A 24,210-nucleotide genomic window follows, 5' to 3' on the forward strand; every position below is an offset into this window, starting at 1 on the left:
CATTTTAAATGCAAAATTTCACACCACACTTCTAAAAGTTATATATTTCACTACAGAACATGACCAATAATTTGATTCTGATGTATCATAATGAAAAGACACTAAATCAATACCCACGCTTCCAGACAGGGAGAAGATTTATGAATACCTAAACAAGCCAGACTGAAAACAGTCTACCCTACTGTGAAAAACTTCCGGAGACAGCTTATGCAACCTCCCTAAGTAATGTGACAGTGTCTCGAGTTTCTCTTCATTCTGCTAACTTTCACTCCCTGCGACACCTACACACGATACGTTATACCTCTTATTTCGTAGGGAGGATATGTCAACACAAAGTCCAATATTCAGATGAAATTTCAAACAGGCAATCTTCTGGAAGTTTCCAAAGATATATAGTTGGCATAGTTCAAACTATATAGGCTCAAAGTCCATGACTATCCCCAATTTTCTCTCAGGACACAAAGAAGAAAACCCATGATGAAATCATTTATTGTGCCAGTTTTCCTTCAGATGAGAATTCCAGAAGACAATGTCTAAATATTAGAAGTCTTCATTTCTCTTGTTTGCCATGAACATGATTAGGCTACCTCTGTGATGCCCCGATTGTTAAGGATCACAGAGAAGACAGCTCTTATTATGAATATCTACCAAGCTGCACTGAAGATAAAGGACCCACAGGGTTCAAAAAAAGCTCTCACACTACTCAAAAACATGTTTTGATGAAATGGATATTCATGCTCTCTAGAAAGTGCACATTTCTTATCGGAAAGCCTGAAACAGAAGCCCCAAATTCTCTTAGGGAGTAAAAGAAGAACAATGCCATAAGTAAGTATAGTTTCAGAAGCTGCAGGTAATCTCTGGGATGGTTCCCAGAAGTGGACAAAAAAGGACCTAAGGCCACCATCTCACAAGAGGCTATAAGGCAGTGAGAAGTGTTCCCAAAGCAAAGACAAACAACTTACCCAGCCAGAGCCCCTCTGAGTAATGCCAAGTGGGTAGTAATTCATTACTGCTGGTCACTGGATTCCAGTGGAGGAAACTGAAATGTCATACCTTCATTCACAACACCGGCTCATGGAATTATTTTTTCCGGATTCCTTGGGAAGTTCAAGTATTTGAGAAGAATATCAGGAACTGTTGTTTCAGCCTGTTTTGTGAGTAGATAATTGCCTTCCAACTCCATTATTTCAGGAAATGATGTGTGCGGCATTGTTCTTGGATGGGGGCAGCACTGTGTTTTAGCAAGATCCATACATGCTTATTAAACAAAACAAAACAAAAGCACGCGGTCTAAGTCACTTCGCTGAATTCAGACTTTTTGAATCTGGGCTCTAGATAAGAGGCTGGCCCCAGACAACCTACCCACATACCAGAAACATTCTTTTGAAAGGGTGTAAGCAAAACTTGTTTTGAGAAATGAGAAATTTCACCCAAATTACTAAATGTGGTAATAAATAACTCTGGTCAATTAAGTGCTGTCAAAATCGGTTCAGCAAAGACCTGTTTGAAAGGCTAGGTTTTTCTCTAATTTGGGTCTGAATCAAAGACCAGCCTGGGAACTAGAAGTAAAACATTTCATCCTGAGAAGTACCTTTGATTCCATGGAATATATTAGCCGATCTTCCTGAAATGTGACATCATTTGTGGTACCAGCTGTTTGGGTGTGCCATCTAAGGATTTACAAAACTAGCATTTCTTTGGCTTTAATACGTATTTTAAGATCATAGAAAGCAGTCTAATCCAGCTAAGTGCTCCAAGGGGAACTGCTATGGACTTCACTTTAAGAAACTTAAACTATTTACAATCATGACCTATCAACCTTTTTATGGATGGGTTGCAAAGAATAAATTCCCAAATGGACATCTAGAATCGATGATGATGATAAAACTGTTAAAAAACAAACATTAAATATGGCGCTCATACGTCAGGCTATGTTGTAAATATATTACATAAGTTAGCTCATATAATCCTCAGAACAAACTTATGAGGTAAGTTTTAGTACTTTTACCACTCCTATTTTACAGATGAGGAAACTGAGGCACAGAGCAGCTAAGTAACTTGCCCATGGTTACCTAATTAATGAGTAGCAGAGGTGGAACCGAACTCACAGTGAATACTCTCACCACCTCAGCTATCCCACCTCTCATGGTTCTCAAACACTCTGTCTGATTCAGTTATGTATGTTACAATTGTCAGATCTCCTCTTGATAGAGGTTATTATTTGTATGGTTTGTTAATGAAATGAGAAGTACTGAAAATTTTCTAGTTAGTCTCTATTATGATTCAACATTAGTTTCCAATAGTTGCTGTGGAGAATTCATTTTCCCCTTGAACAATATATTACTATAGCTAGATATGTAGGTAAAGAGAAAGCCATTTCTATGAAATATCTATGCCTGGCATTATCATTCAAAAATTTAAGGATGTATTATCTTTAAAGGTTTTTAAATAATCTGTTACCAAATGTAGAATTAAGCTATAAAGAAATCCCTCAGTTCTTTCATATTACACCTTAAAAAATCAGGTATGAAGAAATCTAGGTGGAGTGTTAGACTACAGCATAGCCTCCCATCCATGCATCCACCCAACCATCCATCCATCCACCCATCTATCCATCCATCCACCCATCTATCCATCCACCCATCCACCCATCCACCCAACCATCCACCCATCCACCCAACCATCCATCCATCCACCCATCTATCCATCCATCCACCCATCCATCCATCCACCCATCCACCCATCCACCCAACCATCCACCCATCCACCCAACCATCCATCCATCCACCCATCTATCCACCCATCCACCCATCCATCCACCCAACCATCCATCCATCCACCCATCTATCCACCCATCCACCCATCCACCCACCCATCCATCCAACCATCCATCCATCCACCCATCTATCCATCCATCCACCCATCCATCCATCAACCCATCCACCCATCCACCCAACCATCCATCCATCCACCCAACCATCCATCCATCCATCCATCCATCCATCCATCCATCCATCCAATAAGTCCCATATGCCAGGCACTGAGAATACAGAAAGGGTAAGACAGACAAGGGTCCTGCCCCTCATGGAGCTTATATTTTAGTCAGGGGACTTTAAATACAAATGTGAGGGTGCTATTTTAGGTTGAGTGGCCAGGGAAGGCCTCTCTGAGGGGGTGATGTTTGAACAGAGAACTAAAGAAAGTGAGGGAGGGAGTCTTGATTGGATATGGGGAAAAAGCATGTCAGGCAGAGGCTCCTAGGTAGAAATGAGTTTGGGTATGTTTGAAGAACAGCAAGAAAGCTAGCGTAACTAGATGAAATTAAGCAACGTGCACAAGAGCAGGAGATAAATGTGACATAGACAGGACCTCATAGGCCATGCCAAGGGGTGTGGATTTTGTTGAGTGGGAGAGACTGCCATTAGTTGTAAGCAGGTGAATGACAGTGATCTGGTCCGTGCTTTCTAAAAGACACATGGCTGCAGTGAGGGAAATGAATGGGTGGGGAGCAAGAGCAAACGCAAGGAGACTGGTTAAGAAGCAGGAGTCTAGTTGAAAAACCCAGTAGTGGCTTAGACTAGAATTGCAGCAGTGAGTTGGTAAAAACTGGTGGTTAGATTTGGGATATATTATGAAGGCAAAGCCAACTTGGCTAACAGATGGGGTGTGTGACACAAGAATCAAGCAACTGGATAAACAGTAGGGCCTCATACTGAGATTTGGAAGACTAGGGGAGGAACAGTGTGTGAAGAAGGGGAATCAAGAGTTCTGTTTAGACACTGAAGTTGGATACCTGTTAGCTATCTAAGTAGATAAGCTTCTCAGGCAGATTTTTGAATGTGTGAGGGGAAGAGTCAGGGCTGGAGATAGAAATTGGGGCTGGTTAAAGTCATGGCTGTTGGGAAGAGACTAGGTTGGAGGTCTGACCCTGAGGCACATATAAAATTAGAGGCTGGAAAGAAGAGGAATATCCAGAGAGGTGGAAGGCAAACCAGGAATATATGGCGATCAGAGAGCCAAGTGAAGAAAGTGTTTCTAGAAGGAGGGAGTAATCAATTGTGTCAACTGCTGAGGTAGAATAATATGAACTCAGGGCCAATCATTGGATTTGGCTTGATGGAGTTGCTGGTGACCTTGACAAGAGGGGTTTCAGTGGAGGAGTGGTACTGAAAAGCAGGCTGGAAAGGTCTCAAGGAGAATACAAGGTAAGGTAAGTGGAGACAGCAGCAAATTTTCAGGTATTTTACTATAAACGTTAGCAGATAAATGGAGCTAAGGGTAAATGTGGAGCCTCTGGAGGGCATCTTGGGTCTAGATGGTAGTTATAACACATTTGTAATATGTTAAATGATTTTGCATGATCCCTAAATTTTTATCTTTTCATCTGAAAAAACAGAAATAAAAGAAATAAAATTAGTTTAATTGATTATAACTAATGTTTGAAACATGCGTTTTTTTTTTCCTGTACACATTTAATCTAGGTTTTGTTTTGCTGCTTGTTTGAGATACAAGGTGGCATACAAATGGGCATCTAGACGTGGCTCAGCCAGTCAGCTGGCCACAGCAATGATGAGTATTGTCTCTTACTTTTCACTTACTATCATTGTTTTCCTTTCCCTAACACTTAAAAAGGGAACTTGCCTTTTTCTTTACTAAAATCAAATCTAGATGCTCCTAGGTGGGCACTGGAGATGAAATCTCCACTGGAAAGCAGTAACCAGGCCTCGTGGGCACAATGCCCACCTGCTCCTTGGAGATCTCTCCCTACTATCACCACCATGTACTTTACGCCAAGGGACACCTCCTTCCCCAATTCCCCCCACACAACTGAGATCATGTAAAAAAGGTTTCACTGAGGATTTGGGGGCTACAAAATGGGAACAGTCATAAAATATAACTAGATAATCTGGTTTATAAAACATAACTCACTCATCTTTGGCTCAAGCACTCCTATCAAGAAGATTCCCTGACTAGCTCCATGTGGCAGGGGCTATCTGTAACCCTAAGAAATGCCACCAAGTGTGCCTAGACTTCTGAAAGTCCAGATGAGAAGGGGAGAGGAGGGAGAGGTTCTGAACCCACCTGGTCCTAAGAATCACCACTTTCTCGGGTGATTGACAGTAATGTCCAGGCATTCCAGGACTCAAGTACAGTCTCACTCTGGGTCCTTAAGAAGATACCTACATGAGATTATAAGACAATAAACCCAGGATCAACACAAGACATACACATATATCAGATACAGGAAGGTGTTTTATTATCATCTTATAATTGTAGACACCACTGGGACCTGGGATCTCTACCACCACCCTAACTCACTTCATGGTAACCCAGGTCTGGGACGGCAGGGCCAGTTTGGGCAAGAAAGAAGGGAAAAGAAATGAAAATAAACTCTTGGGAGTTGCTCTCTACAGCCACTTGTCATTTCTCAAGCCCCATTGTAAGTCCTAGGCAGCAACTTCGCAGCCAACTCAGTCACCTCAAAGAACATTCCACACTTAGAGAACCTCAGACAAAATGTCTGAAGTTCATTGAATCTGCAAATGAAGATACTTTATCCAGTGATGGGTTTAAAAAAACTATCATTGTCACCTGAGTACATTTACAGATATGTGTTGAGTGCGCATGGTGGTGATAGGGGAGGGTGCTTCTCTTCTGTCGTCTGCTTCTTATTCTCAACAAATCCTATTAAGAATTCCAAAATCTCTTCAGCACCAGATAAGAGAAACCGTGACTTCATCTGGAAACGAGATGGATAACATTCCGTTTTGAGACAGTAAGTATAACAATGGAAAGGCAAGCAGACTGGTGGGAGCCAGGCCTGGGGATAAAGAAGGATTTGGCCTAAACTGTATTAGTCTCTCTTCAGGAACTAAGGGATTCCTGCTTCCTCTGGTCCTACCGGGGAACATTATTTTCAGGCTACAGCAAGAAGGGTTCATTCCAGGTCTCTCAAGTTGAAACTCTAGGTACATTTCTCAAAAAAAAAAAAAAAAAGAAAATTAAATATAGTGGCTTATAGCATTACATACACTATTGGTAGTACTATTGGCCCATGATATTTTGAGACATAATAGTTTTTGTGGGCTAGCTAAGCGCCTAATCACTATGTACATCATTGTTTCCATCTAGAGATTCATTCCAAGTTCCAAACAGATGACCTAAATTTTAGAAAAATACCTATACTGGTTAATTGGGAGTAATTATGTGTGTGTGTGTTTCAAAAAGGTAAGATTTCAAGTTTCTACTTTTGCAGTATATAGTTCACCTTAAAAACTTTCCTAAGAGAAATAGCAATATTATAAATTAGGTGACGATAGACCAGAATCCTGATGGTGTAGACTAAAAATAATGGAACATGTTAATCTAGCCTATGTATTTCTTCATATTCAATCACTGGTAAAACACAAATGTAAACAGCAAGGATAATTCAAATCTTCCTTAACCAAACCCATAACTAGCTCTGTAATATGGAGTTTCCCTTGTTTCATACACAGTCAGCACATGTTCTCAGCATGGGATATAAAACACATTCTTTGTCCTTGAACAATTTAGTCTTCTGGGAAAGGAAACAGGAAATCCTTAAAGAGGGGTAGCTGCTTAATAAAACCCCACAGTATTTTCTCACTAATTATATAAAAGCAAAATATCTAAAACGTGAAGAGAAGACCCTTCAATATCTTTTTTACTTTTATAGTGATGATATTCTCAAAAGCAAAACTTCGGTCACTTTGGATAACAATTAAGAATGTATATGAAAAGGAAATATCTCAATCTGAAACTGTGCTAGTAATTGGCATAAGTAATATAAACAGCACATAAACATATCTATATATCGATGTTAAGAATTCCCACTACCTTAAATTCCAAACCAAGATCTTCATCTCTAACTCTGCCCTGTCTAGACTAGGCATTGCTGTTTTCAGCTACGTTCTCAAAATCCATGAGCAGGTTAGTAATTTCCTCTATCAGTCAGTCATACATCTGAGTCTACACAGTAACCTTCCTGTAACTTTCATAGTGCCACTTACTCTAATAGTCTCATTACCTACAGGATAAACACAAAATACTCAAGTTGGAAATGATGTGAACATTTTCTGAGTGATGTGTTTAAGTCCCTGTATAAATTTAGTGATGGAAGCATGACTAAAACCTAAGTCTTTTGGCTCTCAAACCAGTGTGCTTTCCAATTCCTAGTCTTCCCTATCACTGCCTTCAACATCGAAGAATCTATAAATTGTTATTTGAATTTGCCAGGAGTATTTCCGTCTATGTTTTTGGTAAACAAGGGTGGAAATCAAGCTTCATTCACTTCTTTATCTCTGGTATCTATTGAGGAATAGAGTGGCTGGAATATAGGTGTTCCATGTGTTTACTGAACTAAACTGAACCAGAAATATTTTGCCATTCTTTTCATTCTCTAAATCCTAATCAAGTTTTATCTGTATTAATAATAGAATGAGTCTCTGTTTACAATTCACGAAGATAGTTCCTACCTGGAATTCACTTATTTTAATCATAAACTACTTGCTTGTATATAATGGGGTGTGTGTACGTACACACACACACACACATATATACAAAAAATGGTCGTTGATATATTAATATTATGGTCCTTGGTATCATATTGTCTTGGCTTTTCTATTTTATTATCATATATGCACAACTTGATTATTGTGGACTATGTGGACTGTATTTCTCTTGGAATAAAATCCAGACACTACACAATGCTCCAGTGAATAAATACTCATTAAATTCTACTTTGGCTTCTATACCAGGTGGGGAAAAAAATGCCCTGACAACCAGGTCTTCAATTCCCATTATTTTCCACCAATTACATATTTTGGTCTCTAAACATTCATTTAGAAATTATAACTCTACCTCACTTTGGAGGAAAGGACCAAGGGCTTTTCAAAATTCATTTGAAAACATTCCTGGGAATGCTGTTTCTTGATTTGGTTTTGGTTACACAGCTGCAACCTAATCATCTGTGCACTAGTCTATACTTCAGTAGAAAGTCCAAAACATCACCTGGAGTTTTTTACTATATACTTTTACTGCTAATAAAACCCTCACATCAATAATATAATGAAAAATCTGTATGTTTGAGAGATGAAGAAAGGAAAAAAATATAATTCTCAAAAGTACTCCTAACCCTCCAGAAATCCTGTACATACTTTCCTACATTCTAGTACTTTTGTTCAGTAATGTAACTTAAATTATCTCTTACACATCTTTGTTCATAGATGGTATACACCCATCTACACAGAGCTGCTTAGATGGAGGGGGGAAAAAAAAAATCTGTTATCACAGTGACACCTGCTGGTTTTAGTTATAAATTTTAGACTCCAAGTGAAGGACAGATTCCTTAGCATCAAAATTTTGCTTAGTACAATTAAACATTAATGTTTTCCATCTTAATAAATTATTTATTTGATGTATAATTAATTTTTAAAGCAAATTTAATATACAATTGACCACATTTTAAAAATTCTGCGACAGTGGTCTTACTGTAACTTTATAAACTATTTTCTTAAAAAAGGTAACATTTCCAAAAAAGCTGTTTAAGCCTTTCAGGGTACATTAAGTTTTTTAAAAAGTGATTTGACTTGTGGCTTTCTTTTCAAATTCTCTACAAATATATTTTAAGGGAATGCATTATATTAAACCTTAAAAACATTTAGAACATATTTTCTTTGTAGAATTGTAATTTTTGCAATATAAGCAATTTCATAAAAGTCGAGAATTACATCTATGCAATAGGGAAACTTTTAAACTCAATCTAGCTAACCTCATATATTGACGTTTTTCTCTCGGCTTTATTGATTATATAATTGACATAGAACATTACATTAATTTCAGGTGTACAACGTGATGTGATATATGTATATATTGCAAAATGGTCACCACAGTAAGTTAACATCCACCATTTCAGTTATAAAATTCTTTTCTTGTGATGAGAACTTTTAAGATCTATTCCCTTAGCAACTTTCAAATACACAATACAGTACTATTAATTACAGTCACCATGCTGTACATCTCATGACCTAATTTATTTTCTAACGGGTTTGTAATTTTTGACCCCCTTTGCCCATTTTACTCACTCCCCACCCCTACCTCCGGCAACCACCAGTCTGTTCAGTTTCTGTGAGTTTGATTTTTTTTCTTTAGATTCTACATATAGGTGAGACCATACAGTATTTGTCTTTCTCTAACTATATTATAATAATATAAGCATTATTTTACTTATAATGCTAAGGCCCATGTGAAAACTCGTGTTTTCACAAATGACAAGATTACCTTCTTCTCTATAGCTGCTTAATATTCCATTGTGTATATATAATCGCATTTTCTTTTTCTATCCAACCACTGATGGATTTAGGTCATTTCCAGATCTTGGTTATTGTAAATACTGCAATGAACATAGGGGTGCAGATATCTCTTCCAGACAGTGATAAGGTTTCATTTAAATATATACCCAGATGTGGAACTGCTGGATCCTCTGGTAGTTCAAGTTTTAATTTTTGGAGGAACCACCGTACTGTTTTCCAGAGTGGCTGCACCAATTTACATTCCCACCAAGAGTGCATGAGGGTTCCCTTTCCTCCATTATCTTTGCCAACACTTACTATTTCTTGTCTAGCCACTCTAACAGGTGTGAGGTAATGTCTCATTGTGATTTTGATTTGCATTTCTCTGATAATTAGTGATGTTGAACACCTCTTTAGGCACCTGTGGGCCATTTGTACGACTTTCTTGGGAAGTTTTCTATTCAGTTCCTCTGACCATTTTTTACTGAATTTTTGCTTTTATGCTATTGCGTTGTAGGAGTTCTTTATATATTTTGAATATCAACCTTTTATCAGATATGATTTGCAAATATTTTCTCCCATTCCACAGTTTTCATTTTATTGATGTACAGAAGCTTTTTAAAGTAGTCTCACTTTTTGCTTTTGGTATCAAATACAAAAAAATCATCAAATGTCAAAGAACTTACCCCTGTGCCATCTTCCAGGGGCTTTATGGTTACAGGTTATGCAACGAAGTCTTTAATCCATTTTAATTTTCGTGTATGGTATAAAATAGTGATCTAGTTTCATTCTTTTTTGGATGTGGCTGTCCAGTTTTCCCAACACCATTTACTTAAGAGACTATCCTTTCCCCATTGTATATTCCTGATTCTTTTGTCATAAATTAAATGACCATATGCTCACATATGGTCACATATACATGCAGGTTTATGTCTGGGCTCTGCTCTCTATTCTGTTCCACTGATGTATGTGTCTGTTTTTATGCCAATCCCATACTGTTTTGATTACTATAGCTTTGTAACATACTTTGAAATAACGAAGTGTGATGCTTCCAGCCTTGTTCTTCTTTTTCAAGATTGCTTTAGCTACTCAGGGTGTTTTGTGGTTCCATACTAATTTTAGGATTATTCTATTTCTGTGAAAAAAATGCCATTGGAATTTTGTTAGGGACTAACACAATCTAGCTAACACATATAATCTACAGTAATCATTCTGAATTTGGGTAGTACAGACATTTTTATAAATTGTGTAAGTCTTCCAAACCTTCAGCACGGATTATCCTTCCACTTATTTATGTCTTCTTCAGTTTCTTTCAATGATGTCTGGTTTTCAGTGTACAAATCTTTTACATCTGGTTAAATTTATTCCTGGGTATTTTATTCTTTTTGATGCAGTTTTAAGTGGGATTGTTTTAATTTCACTTTCTGATTTCTCTTACTTTCTTGTTGTTAGTGTATAGAAACACAACTGATTTTTGTGATTTTATATCCTGTAACTTCACTGAATTTGTTGATTAGTTCTAATAGTTTTTTGGTGAAATCTTCAGGGATTTTTGACGTATCATGAAAGAAATAAAACTATGTATTTGCAGATGACACTGACTTCTTTTATAGTCAAATTTTTCACCCATACATGGTGGATAAATTATTTGCTATGAAGGCTAAACTTCTCCAGGCCTGCCTGGTCTCAATCAAACTTGATTTTTTTTTTTTTAAGTTTAAGGGAGGAAAACAATTATTCCAAAGGAATAATGGGAACCACATATTCTGTATTCACTTCCATTTTTAAAAAGTATTAATACTGCCCATGTTGACTGTGGAGTGGTTTTGCTGGCCAGGAGGGCTAAATGCATTGCAATGGGCTTGTATTCCCTTTATACTTTAAGTGAAGGCTGGGCCACTCTGGCCTGGTGTGTGTGTGTTGACAGTTCTCAGCGACCTCAAATCATACAGCAGTCTGTTCCCTAGTGGCATTTATCAGCCTTTTAACCTTGGCCACACTCATATTATTTTCTAACCTTTTTTTTTTTTTTAAAAGATTTTATTTATTTATTTGACAGAGAAAGAGACAGCGAGAGAGCGAACATAAGCAGGGGGAATGGGAGAGGGAGAAGCAGGCTTCCCGCTAAGCAGGGAGCCCGATGTGGGGCTCGACCCCAGGACCCTGGGATCATGACCTGAGCTGAAGGCAAACGTTTAATGACTGAGCCACCCAGGCGCCCCATATTATTTTCTATCCTGTGGCACAGTCTGAAACAGTAGTAAATACCTTTAGTAATTCAGAATATTTTAAAAGACAGAAATTTCACATATTGAAACTTACTAATCTTTGGTTAAATTTCACATGTTGACTTATTAATCTTTGTAGTACATGAAGCATTCTTTTTTAAAAAAAATTTTTTTTAAAGAAAAATTGAGGGACACATTTATACTGTGGATTTTCATGACATTTATGGATTTAAAAAAAAAAACATAAAAGAATTATTTATCTAGCTAATGCTGCTGGCTCAATGTTAGGTGAGCAAAACACTATATTCCCTGTATTTCTACCACTTTACTTTTTTTCCAAAGAACAAAGTGTGTAAGTCTTGGTTACAAGGATGAAGTAAGATTAAATTACACATAAGGCACTTAAAAGTACAATGTAAACTGTAATCTATAAGCTGTGTTATACAAATGTGAGTATTGGTTACTTACCTTAAATCAATTTTGATTATTTCTGCAGAGACCATTTGAATCTTGAATTTTTGTCAGGATCAGATGTTAGTGTACTTATTAATTCACCGCTCTGGGCAGTGCATCACATGTGAAAATGTCAGTTTCTTTTTTTTTATGGAACATAAATATGAAAATATCAGAGGAAATACTGCTTTGTTAATTTTGCCAGATCAATCACAAGAAAGCACTGTTTTTAAGTTAATTTTAAAAATGAGAAGGAACAGCAGGTAGTGATATGACCAATTTTTAACCTTCCATTCATTCTGTGACCTTGAGTTGCACGTTATTAATATCCGTATTTACTGGAGTCGAAAATTAATGAAATGATTTTAAAACTTTTCTGAAGGACTAAGAACTACTAGAAAATACATGTTCTATAATGGTAGCTTCAAATATTTTAACTGAATGAATATTTAAAATATTTTTCTGGTATTTTTCATCCTGAGATACAGACTTACAGCACCAAATGGCAAAAAAGGAGCCTCTAGGGTACAGTTTCAGGAAAGGCAGTCATTATGCTAAATTCCAAAGCAATAAAACCCTCTACTTTTAATTTGCAATGGCAACCAGAACCTAATACATCAAAATACATGTACATTAAGGACCAGTTCAGGAAGTGAATGGAAGTGTTCAGATGGAAAGCCTACGTGTTCCAGGAGCAAAGAAGAGAATCTACGATGTATCTGGGAAGCATCTGTGACTCCTCCAGGTTTTTAGGGCACTTCTGGTTTAATACCACAGATCTAACCTCTAACTACATATCCATATTTATTTACATATTCACAAAACACAGTAATGTCCTAAAAAGAAAATAATCCAAAATGAAGTATTCAGATAAAAGTGATCCAGGTTCAGAACAAGACTACTATATTCTTACTTGTCTTCAGTAGCTCACAAGCAGTAAAAAGAAAGAATCCAACAGAAGTAATAGAAATAATCAAATTAGTTCGCAGATAATAAATAATCAAATGGACAATATTTGGCACAATAATTAAAAGGAAAGGTATCGCTTTTTATACCAGAATATGGACATTTCTTTTGGAGGTAAATTTTAATATAATAAAATCAACACATACTTGTTTAACATGCTATTTCTGTACAGGGAAATCTCACTAGCTACTGAATATCAAGAACACTGGGGAAAAAATTTAACTATTTTTTTTTTCTTCATAGCTGAGTAATGGTAAATAAATGGAAACAACTGAAGGCAGATAGGAGAGTGAAATTCCATACCATAATTTAGACTGGGAATTGGTAACTGTCCTAACGACATTTCTCCACCCCTGTAGCCTAGAAGGGCCCCAGTTTTAAGGAGCCACGTCTACACGGGGGACAGGAATTACACAGTCCGGACTATATTAGTCTCCTCTGACTGCCGTGACAAAATACTACAGATGGGGAAGCTTAGACAAAAGCGATCTGTTACCTCACAGTTCTGGAGGCAGTAAGGCCACAATCACAATTCCAGAAAATTCAATTTCTGGTGAGGCTTGCAGATGGCCAATTCTTGCTGTGTCCTCATATGAACTTTTCTGTGTGTGCAAGTGCAGAGTGAGTGCTCTGTTGTCTCTTCTTTTTTTCAGAAGGACGCCGTGTTATGGGATTAGGGCTCCACTTCATTTAACCTTAATTACCTCCTTAAAGGCGCTTATCTCCAAACACAATCACTTTGGGGGTTTGGGCTTCGACATATTAATTTGGTGGGACACAATTCAGTTCATAACAGGGACTGAGCTGGATGAAGAGTAGGACTGATGAACCCCCAAAGGGTACCACTCTCAAGGAGTAAACTAGAAAATACCTCAGTGTGCCCTTCTTAACTCCAAGTAGATCTGTCGAGAAAAGTCTCCTCTAGGAATGCTGACACTCACATATGTTCGAGGATGAAGTTCACACTACCTGTGAGTAAGTGTACATGCATGTGTGTGTGCACGCAATGAAGGACAGGGGAGACAGAGGAAGGAAACCCAAGATGAAAACTGAAGTGATCCAGGGTTGGTCGTGCCCCAAGAAACAAACTTCAAGAAACAGAAAAACAGTATCTTCTCTATGGGAACATATTTTAAATAAAAATTCCCCAAAATAAAGTTTAGAAGAATACCAACTCAACCAAAATCACTGATCTTATTAGAAAACAAATCACCGTAACTGTTTCAGACAAAACAACATATACAAATTTAGATTTAGAGCCACAAAAAAGGAGAAAAATATGAAATTATCATACATAGAACGTAAGTACATTTAATATGTTTTAAGAAAAGAGAAAGAGGAAACAATGGTTAACTATCCCAAATGACCAGGAATGTTTGAGAAAGAAACAAACAATTCTTTGGAAATGAAAAAAACAACTGTAATTAAAAACTCAATAGGTTATAAATAGGTTAGAGATGGTGTGAACATAAGAATTAGGGAACTGGAAAACAGATTTAAAGAAACTATCCAGAATTCAACACACTGAAGAAAAAGAGACAGAAAATACGAAACAGATATGAGATACAAAGAACAGAATGTGATGATTTCCTACAGGAGAGAATAGAGAGAATGAGCGATATGCAATATTTAAAAGAGATAATGGTTGAAAATTTTCCAGACTTCATGAAAAGCACTAATTTTCAGGTTTAGGAAGCTCAATGAATGCGTACAGTGTAATAAAAAGAAGTTAAAAAAGAAATACTGGAATAGGGGCGCCTGGGTGGCTCAGTCATTAAGCGTCTGCCTTCGGCTCAGGTCATGATCCCAGAGTCCTGGGATCGAGCCCCGCATCGGGCTCTCTGCTCGGCGGGAAGCCTGCTTCTCCCTCTCCCATTCCCCCTGCTTATGTTCGCTCTCTCGCTGTCTCTTTCTCTGTCAAATAAATAAATAAAATCTTAAAAAAAAAAAAAATACCGGAATAAAAAAAAAAAAGAAATCCACATTGTGTTACAATGGCTTTAATTATAAAACACCAAAGATAAAAACTGTAAACAATGTGAGACAGATTAGCTTCAAAGGATTAGCTTCAAAGGAATACTGATCAGACTACAACTATGATTTCAGAAGCAACAATGAAAGCAAGAAGACAATGAAAGAATATCACTAAATACTGAGGGAAAATAACCATCAATCCATCCATCTAGAATTGTAGAGCCAGCTACCTTTCAAGGATAGTAAAATGATAAACTGTGGGTAAGTCTAAATAGATACTGACTGTATACAATAAAATAGCTATTTTTGGAGTTAAACTGAGATAAATTAAAATTCTAGACACTAACTGATTGAGGAATCAAACTCTTCAAAAGTCTCTGGTGTTTAGGAAGACAGTAAAGATACTAACTTTAGATTTTGTTAACTATGCAGATTAAATTTCTTGGTAAGCACTAAAAGTTAAAAATTGAGTTTTACCTTCTAAACTAGTAGAGGGAGGATAAACAGGAAAACAAAATGAAAATTAATCTATAAGAAAGCAAAAACAAAACAAAACAAAACAATGGGCAGTGAGGAAACAGAAAAGGTAGGACAAAAAGCACAAAAGATGATATAAATGAATCCTAATACATTAATAGTTTCAACAAATTTAAATGGATTAGATAGAAAGAAAAAAAATCCAGTTATAATTTTTAAGTTACAAATACTAACCAGCTGATGTGTGTAGCTTATGTAAATTAAAAAAAAAACACAGAATTAAAAGCAATAAAAAATGAAATAAAAACATTACTGGAAATAGAGGCTATGTCAACAAGATTCAATTCTAAGCTTGGAAGATAAAAAATTCCAAAGTTGTATCTACCTAATAACAAAGCTTCAAAATACAGAAAACAAAAGGGAGAATTAGAAAACTGACTAGAGTATGAAATTTCAAGGCATCTCAGAATCTGAGGGATTACATAGAAGGAAAACAACAGTAAAACAGAGATAATTTGAACAACACAGTAAGTGGTCTAATGGATACCCAACAACTGGAAAACAGCATATGTTCAAGTGCTAATGAAACACAAAAACTAACAATATTTTAGGTCATAAGGCAAATAAAAGAATTTCAACGTATCAGTCTTACACCAAACCATTCTCTAACCATAATCCAATTAAAGAATAAATCAACAACAAGAACAATTTAAAAATCTACAGGTTAAGAAATGAAAAAACACCCATAAATACGTAAGTCAAAAAAAAAAAAGAAATCATAATGAAAAATAGAAAATACTTAGACCTTAAGAATATTTTTATAATACTTTAAAAAGGCAGAATGTTACTTCACTTGATCATTACAAAATAATCCTGTGAGCTATGCAGCACCCATTTTATCTCTGCTCAACAGCATAAACAGAAATGTTGTAAATTATGTAATTATTAAAGTTAATTTTTATATGCAAATAAAGTATCTATCAAAAGTGATTTGGAAACTGGGAAATATAAGTGAAAATATTAAGGGGAAGGCAAACCAACCGTCTCTTTTACACACTATGTTGATTAGCTAACAAAGTTACAAAGGAAGAATTTAATATCTTAATGTTGACAGCTCAAAAAGCTTACGAATTCATTTTGGTTTAAGAAGTCCTTTAGATCCTTATATAAAATATACAAACTTATACAGTATTTATTATTCGTATGAGAGGAACAAACACTATCAGAAACCTTTGCTGCACAAGTGGAATAGCCACTTTTGCTAGCACATTTGCTCTCACACACACAGTCCTGATTTCTCGCATCTGTTCAAATGGTGCGCTGGCAATTAATAGCATTCCAAAAACTGCCTACAGTACAAAGGGAATTTTCATTTAAGGTTCCCCTCCCTTTTCATGTGTGGGCTATTTTTGGAAGTATGGTTTTATTTTTTTCCATCCACTGAAAGAGAATTAAGAAAATTCCAACATGCCTTAGTGTCAGCAAGTGCTCTTTTCAGTCCAGGTACCAGAGAATGATTGATGAACCTGTCAAGCCTACAGTAGCGGACAGAGAAAGTTGGCAGAAGTTCAGTGTTATTGAAAGAAATCTCAAATACTTATTTCATCTCCTCTATTAACTTTAATCACATTTTCAACATGCAGCCAAGAATGAAGCTTTACAGTAAGCCATAAATTTACACAAGCAAGCATTGTCACTTTTCTGCAGTAGCAACACTGAGATAACACAAGAGAGTTGGGTATTTTCTTTCTTGTGCCTTTCTTTACTGGAGAGCAATAAAAAATATTTGAAAGATTTATCCATACCTTGAATTCATTCGCCATAAATCTCAGAAATTATTGCATTTAATTTTGCTTGGTTTATGGCAAATAAAAAAATCAACTTAGTTTCTCAATTAGATTGTTAAATGCAGATTTTTTAAAGATCACAGTGATGACAGAATTGGTACATGTTTCATCATAATACACCTGCTTATGAGAACAGACATTAAACACTAAAAAAGGATTTACATTTAACATGGATCATTTGCCATGTGGGCAAACACTTCTGGTTTATTCAGAGCCAGAATCTTTATACGGTTCCAGAGGGACTCCTTGGCAGATTTTGCTGATTACTCATTAAACAGTTGAAACATGTATAGACGTTATTTATCTTACAAAGCTTACCCACAGCAAAACAGACACAAAAATGAGGTAAATACCATGGACAAGATTATGGTTCTTGGAAAGGCTAAACGTCAAATATATTTTTGGTAAGCTTTTCCTTCTAAGTATGTTTTAAAAGCTGAAAATATTAAGTGCTGGAAGGCCACAAAACTTAGCAAGTGTGTTTTGTCATTCAGTGAAACACTTGGCATTATGCCGTACTACAAAATCTGTAACCTTTCCCAATGGGCAGTTCAAAGACCAACGTGGCCATCTTTGTCTCAGCAGAGAAAAGGTTGTGCCTCTCACCTCTCTTAAATATGATCTCTGCTCTAAAGACAGTTGTTTTTGTCCACATTACTCATGGAATAACACTGTATACATTCTTCCAATAACCAAGGACGTTATGACAGTAGCTATTCTATCTGCCTTCTAAGCCACAATAACTAATATTCACCCTGTATGAGAAAGAATTAAATTATTTTTCTAAGAAGTCTATATCTACAGTCCTCCGAGATAATCAATGGAAAAGACACCCAATTCTGATTAACAAAAAGCAAACTTATCCCATTTTTCCTCCTATCCTCCCCATTCAAATAATCATATATAGGCACTTAAAACTGGAAAGATGTAGCACTCTTCTTCTATTAAACAATTAAGACTCCAGTAGGACTTACTTTCTTCTGATATAAGAGTGCCACTGAATATATTGCTAAGCTTGAAGCAGAGGCTAAATGGTTTGGTGGGAACAGTTTTTTTGGGGGAAGTCAATGTTCTCTTATTAAATTGTCACTGTTGTGGTTAAAGTTCTTAAAAGGTTGAAAATTTTGCTAGGTCCTTCTCCATGTCGGCATATTGTTCTTTAAGCCTCTCCGTGGCTTTTCTGTGTTCTTCATCCACTTCAGCCTGTCTGCTGTGTTGTTCTTTCATGAAATCTTCCCACTGGATTATATGCTGTTTTTCACTAGCTATTAAATGGTCATTAAGAATCTGAGAAAAGAAATTTGAAAGTCACATGACATTGTCCAGACAATTATTCCTCTATGCAGAAGAGACAAACATAACTTTACCTCTTGGTATGTGGCTACTACAGCTTGAAAGTCACAATGCTAAAACTGCATCACAGTTTTAATGTCCAACAAGAACATGACAAATTAGAAATGTCTAAGGCTTCTTTACTATGACTGAACATGGATGGGTAATCATATTTCTGAAATTTCAATAATGTCTAGTATCTTTAAATGACAAAATCAAATACAACCCAAGTAAATTTTCATGCCTCTATTTCTTCTCAAATTCCATTTAACTGTATTTAATATTTAAATCAAGTTTAAAGAATATATGCCCAAAGAATCATTACTATGAGAAATCAAGATGCATGTCTTACATAAAATATTTTTTCGATGCATTAAAAAAGATTTTAAATTCAAAAAAGATTTTGGGGTGCCTGGGTGGCTCAGTCGGCTAAATGCCTTCGGCTCAGGTCATGATCCCAGGATCCTGGGATTGAGTCGCACATCGGGCTCCCTGCTCAGCGGGGAGCCTGCTTCTCCCTCTCCCGCTGCCCCTCCCCCTGCTGTACTCTCTCTCTCTGTCAAATAAATGAATAAAAAATCTTTTAAAGAAAATTTAAAAACAGATTTTAAATCTAAAAAAGATTTAGAGGGGGGCGCCTGGGTGGCTCAGTTGGTTAAGCGACTGCCTTCGGCTCAGGTCATGATCCTGGAGTCCCAGGATCGAGTCCCGCATCGGGCTCCCTGCTCGGCAGGGAGTCTGCTTCTCCCTCTGACCCTCCTCCCTCTCATGCTCTCTGTCTCTCATTCTCTCTCTCTCAAATAAATAAATAAAATCTTTAAAAAAAAAAAATAAATAAAAAAGATTTAGAGGAATAGATTATTAATCACTGGAAGAGAACTCAAGACATCTCTTCTGGCTCAGTTCCATTCCTTAAAGTAAATAAATACCAAAAGCATCTGTGCAAATATCTTAAGTTCTTGAGATGTCCCTTAATATTTCTATATGAAGATGAAAAAATTTTCTTTTGACTACCATGATAAAGATAAAACAATGTATAAGTGAAAAAGGCGTAAGTTTAGTACAATTTCAATTATCTTTGAATATGTACAACAAAGAGAAGCTAAACAGGAAAAGAGAGTATGAAAAATAGCTTTATATCCCTGCCTTAAATGTTCTACACACATGTCTTTAGAAATCTGGATACAGACTAAGTTCTATTAAACAAACAAACAAAAACTGTGACAGATATAAACCATAAAAAGTTATAAAGCACCTAAAATCATTATAAATTCCAGCACTCTAATGAAAACAGGACACCTGGTATACTCACATACTGGTGCCCAGATGCTTGGTCACACCAAAAAGATAGCTAATAGGAAAAAAATGGGAACTGTTTTCATGCTGTCATCGTGTCCTTGCTGCTCCATTTTCTCTCTCATCTGAGATGATGATAAGCAGGATGAAAAGGTGGATAAATCCATCATTCTCTAAGTATCTCCGAAATGCATGTTTTTGCTACTTGTTTTGCATATCTTATCTACTCCTAAAAACTGCTCTTATAAAATTACATTATTTTCACTTTACAGATGAAGAAATTAAGGTTTAAGGACAGTAAATGTATTTCTCCATGGTCACTCAGCTATTAAGTTGCAGATTCAAACTTAGGTCTTTGTGACACCCAACCTATGCCTTTTTTATCCAAAGTGTGAACTGGATCTTTCCAGAGGAAGGTTTACACAGGTAGGAAAAGTCTCTTTTACAAGACAAAAACAACTATTACAAGAGCTTTTTCCTGCCAACGTGATCTGACCTTCCTCTGCATGGAGGCTTTTCAAGTGAAAAGAGGTTGGAGTGAGTCTGACGTTTGCGTTAAAGTCAAACATTCCCTCCTAAAATATGTGCCACAGACCCCTAGGATCTGCACAGGCACTACAGTGGTGGGGAGAGAGGGTTAGGGAGGGGTTTGCTGGTGGCAATAAATTTAGGAAACAGGTTAAACAAAATTCAGAACTTTACTTTTTAACTTTTCAGCCTCACGGACTGTAATTCTCCAAAAGATGAACAAAACATGGAGTTCATTAAACTCTTTTCATGGTACTTTAGCAAAAACTATTATATTCTAAGGGAAAAGTCACAGTCAGACTAAAGAGAGAAGAAAATGCAAATAAACTTTCTCAAAATGGGATCCTGCTTTAGCTGTAAATTATTTTTTAATAAATACAGAAAATACTAAACATGCACACTCAGATGTTGTTTAATAGATTTTTCTTTTCTTTTTATTCTTTTAAGATATGCACGATAATTGGCTCAGCCGACCCTGTGATTTGGACCACAGGGCAATGGCCCTGATTCCACTTCCCACCAGAGAGCACTTTTTCCAGTGCTACTCAATGGAAAAATGATGATTTGGGAAGCATATAAACCTCACTTCAAATTCTGGTTCACTTGCTACCAGCTGCATGACCCTGAGCAAGTTAAAGTTTCTTTAATTTTAAAATGAGGAAAATACTTTATACTCATAAATAAATATTTATGAAGACCAGATGTATTACATGTCAAGTTCCTAGCTCACTGCCTGTGGAACTTAATGAAAATTAATATCACTATTATACAAATTATAAGCAAAACATCTAGAAGGAAGATCAAACCACTTTTTATCTTCCCCATTTTTTGATCTTTAATTTTAATAATTTTTTATTTTACTAATTTTAATAATAAATTTAATAAATTAATTTAATAATTTACTTTTTAAGATTTTATTTATTTGAGAGAGGGAGAGACCCCGCGTGTGCGCGTGCACGCATGTGTTGGGGGAGGGGGCAGAGGGTGAGGGAGAAGCAGGCACCGGCTGAGCAGGGAGCCCAAGGCGGGGCTCCATCCCAGGACCCCAGGATCATGACCTGGGCTGAAGGCAGACACTTAACTGACTGAGCCACCCAGGCATTCCTAGTTTTAATAATTCAATTTCAGCAATAGATTCTTGTAATAATTTGAACAATACAGGCAACTCAAATAAAAGTGAGTTTCCCCTTCCCATTCCTATTCTCAATTCAATCCTCCTTGATGATTCTACTATTTACCATTTGGCTCTAAGAAAAGAATTTAAGATGTCACTAATTATCAGTATGTCTACTTTGTAGTTTCAGAATATTATGACTAAAAACATATATATCCAACTAGCTTTTTCATGTAAGATAGATCACTTCTTGGCCTCACAGTTCAGGTGAAAAGAAGTTGAATGCTGACTACTCTCTAATCCAGCTGAAAATATAGTCTTGCTTTCTTACCAAGAAGTTCATGAAGTCACTCTTATTTTATCTTAGCTTCTCACTTTTAATAAAAGTAAGTGCTATGAGGGACGCCTGGGTGGCTCAGTCAGCTGAGTGTCTGCCTTCCGCTCATGTCATGATCTCAGGGTCCTGGGATCGAGCCCCACATCCAGCTCCCAGCTCAGCGGGGAGTCTGCTTCTTCCTCTCCCTCTGCCTCTCCCCCTGCTTGTGCTCTCTCTCTTTCAAATGAATAAAAAAAAAAAATAAGTGCCATGCAATCTTGCATTCTTAACACACAGTTTAAAAAAAAAAAAAGGGCAGTTTCTACATTCATGTACTGACAATACCATATTCTTTACATAAATAAATAACACTTGACTACCTGGAAATAACATCTATCTGAAATTTAGTTGAGAACTATATGGTAAGTCTTTTAATCCATCAAAAGAAAAAAAACATACCAAAAAGTCCAATTACAAATACTGCAGTATTCATGAAAAGCTCTTTTGATTCTGAATTAACTTACCTTACTTTGCACACAGTTCTAACCATGTTAATTAACTGGTTTCCAAAAGTACACTGTATTAAAAGTCACAAATTAGAAAAGAAATGCTGATAAATGAGGTAGGAAGAAATGATAGGCATCAGCCTTGTGAGGAAGGAGAAGAAAGATACAAAAACTTAGAACACACAGTATTTGAGGGCATTTCCTACAGAGAAACACTCTAACACCCTGAGGACACCCCCATATTCACCACAATGTAAAACTGTCTATTCTCAATAATTCCTAATTTGTAAAGAAATTTAGCCTATAATAATTCTTTTTATGAAAACCAGAAAAGTATGAAATACGTTTTTAAAGATGTCCCCCCAAAATAAAGTTATAAAAGTGGTGTGCTTGAAGAAGATAAAACCTCAGCTTTGTGGTAAGCTTGGCTAGATGGAATGTTTCATTTTCTAAGATTCCTAGACCCATAAGGTTTTATTGTATGTAAGAGCAGAAAAATCCCCAATTAGCTGTATCTTACATATCACCTAGGCAAAAAGAAAGTATTGTATGACAGGAGTGAAGGTTATACTAGGGTACAGCTATTCAAAATGTAAGGAAATGCAGTCTGGCCAGTTGCAACTTCACTGGAATAGAATGACAAGGAGCTGAGCAGCTGCTTCATTGAAAGCAGCACATAAGGTCCCTCCTAACAGACTGTCACAATACTTCCTCAACTCCACTGAAGCCATTCTGACGTCAGCGTGCACCCCAGTTCATACACGAGGAAGTTACAGAAGCCAAGGACTTGGCCCGACATGCCAATCAATCTGTTCACAACTACAAAGAACTCTCGGAAATAAGGAAAAATCTTTTATAAATACTAAGCTAACTGCAGATGATCATCACCTGTGCACATCACCTTCAGAAACAGCAATTCTGCTTTTATGTTCAAGAAGTGGGGTTCTACGTGAGATTCAGTCTGAAGTAAGTGTTCCTTTAATTAAAACACATTTGAAAACAATGATCTGATCTAACTATAGTTAGAGTCACACAGCTTCATCTGAGTCTGATAGGAAGTGATAGCTCCCCACATACACACCAAATCCTTTCTCTAGTATCCTTTTTCCTGGCATTATTAATAGTTCAGTGAGTACTAAAGATTATTTCCTGATGTTTGTACAAACGCATCTCTTTAATAACAACACAATGAAGTCGCATTACACAGGAGGGTCTGCAGTTTTCTCTCTTCAGTAACGACACACCATGTACCAGGGGCACAGCAACAGCAGGAGGGTGGGGGAGCCCTGCCCTGGGTGCAAGCAGTAAGACGGTGTATTGTCGGTAGAGAATTTACATCAAGGACACAAACAAATGAAAGACTGTTTTTTATCATCACCAGCCACTGATGATACTGAAAAATGTCGGTGATAAAATACTCCTACTAAACCAAAAATCTTTCTCTGGTCTAAAGCTCTAAACAATTACTGAAGTTATTGTTGAATTTTAATAATATGTTTCAAATTAACACATTTTTATTGTTTATCCTTTAATAAATTTTGTATTTTACAGTGAAGTTAATTTAGAGGACTTCCAGTTACATAACCAGTCCCGGACAAAGATGAAGTTGGCTATACATGTTTATTTCCAAAGTAAATACCAAACAGTCCAGAATCATTTCAGCTTTCTTTAGACACTAAGCCCCTCCAACCCCCGGGGAATTAAATATTATTGCACTTAAACAATGACAGTAGAGCAAATGCAGATAAAATCTGAATCAGTTCAAATCCATTATTCTATATGACCAATTTTTGGACTTAAATTTGAGTATGTTTTTATTTATACCTAAAATTTTTATACTGTGGGGATACTGGGAGCCATTA

At 36.5% G+C, this 24,210-nt stretch overlaps 1 protein-coding gene and 1 long non-coding RNA gene across 5 annotated transcripts in view; both read right to left on the reverse strand.

Moving 5' to 3' along the window:
* Positions 1-4,227: 4,227 nt before the first annotated feature.
* On the reverse strand, positions 4,228-6,144 carry LOC118553648 (uncharacterized). Its single transcript, XR_013441392.1, has 3 exons — positions 5,593-6,144; positions 5,083-5,180; positions 4,228-4,384 (listed from the first exon to the last, which is right to left on the reverse strand). It is a non-coding gene; the product is annotated as an uncharacterized LOC118553648 (long non-coding RNA).
* Positions 6,145-14,942: 8,798 nt separating this feature from the next.
* BLOC1S5 (biogenesis of lysosomal organelles complex 1 subunit 5) overlaps positions 14,943-24,210 on the reverse strand; it is a 45,258-nt gene continuing 35,990 nt past the window's right edge. The window contains exons 5-6 of one of the 4 annotated variants that reach the window (XR_013441391.1): positions 18,231-18,543; positions 14,943-16,944 (exon numbers count right to left, since the gene is read on the reverse strand). Coding sequence is in view for 2 of the 4 variants with exons in the window: in XM_036120659.2 (XP_035976552.1) it covers positions 18,364-18,543 (180 nt within the window). In the remaining 2 variants the exon portion in view is untranslated. Of the gene's footprint in view, positions 16,945-17,006; positions 18,544-19,900; positions 20,010-21,857; positions 22,080-24,210 lie in introns of those variants that run through there. The other 3 variants (XR_004926116.2, XM_036120671.2, XM_036120659.2) reach the window with 3 other exon arrangements.

Source organism: Halichoerus grypus, chromosome 9, assembly GCF_964656455.1.
Source record: "Halichoerus grypus chromosome 9, mHalGry1.hap1.1, whole genome shotgun sequence".
NCBI classification, from domain to species: Eukaryota; Metazoa; Chordata; class Mammalia; order Carnivora; family Phocidae; genus Halichoerus; species Halichoerus grypus.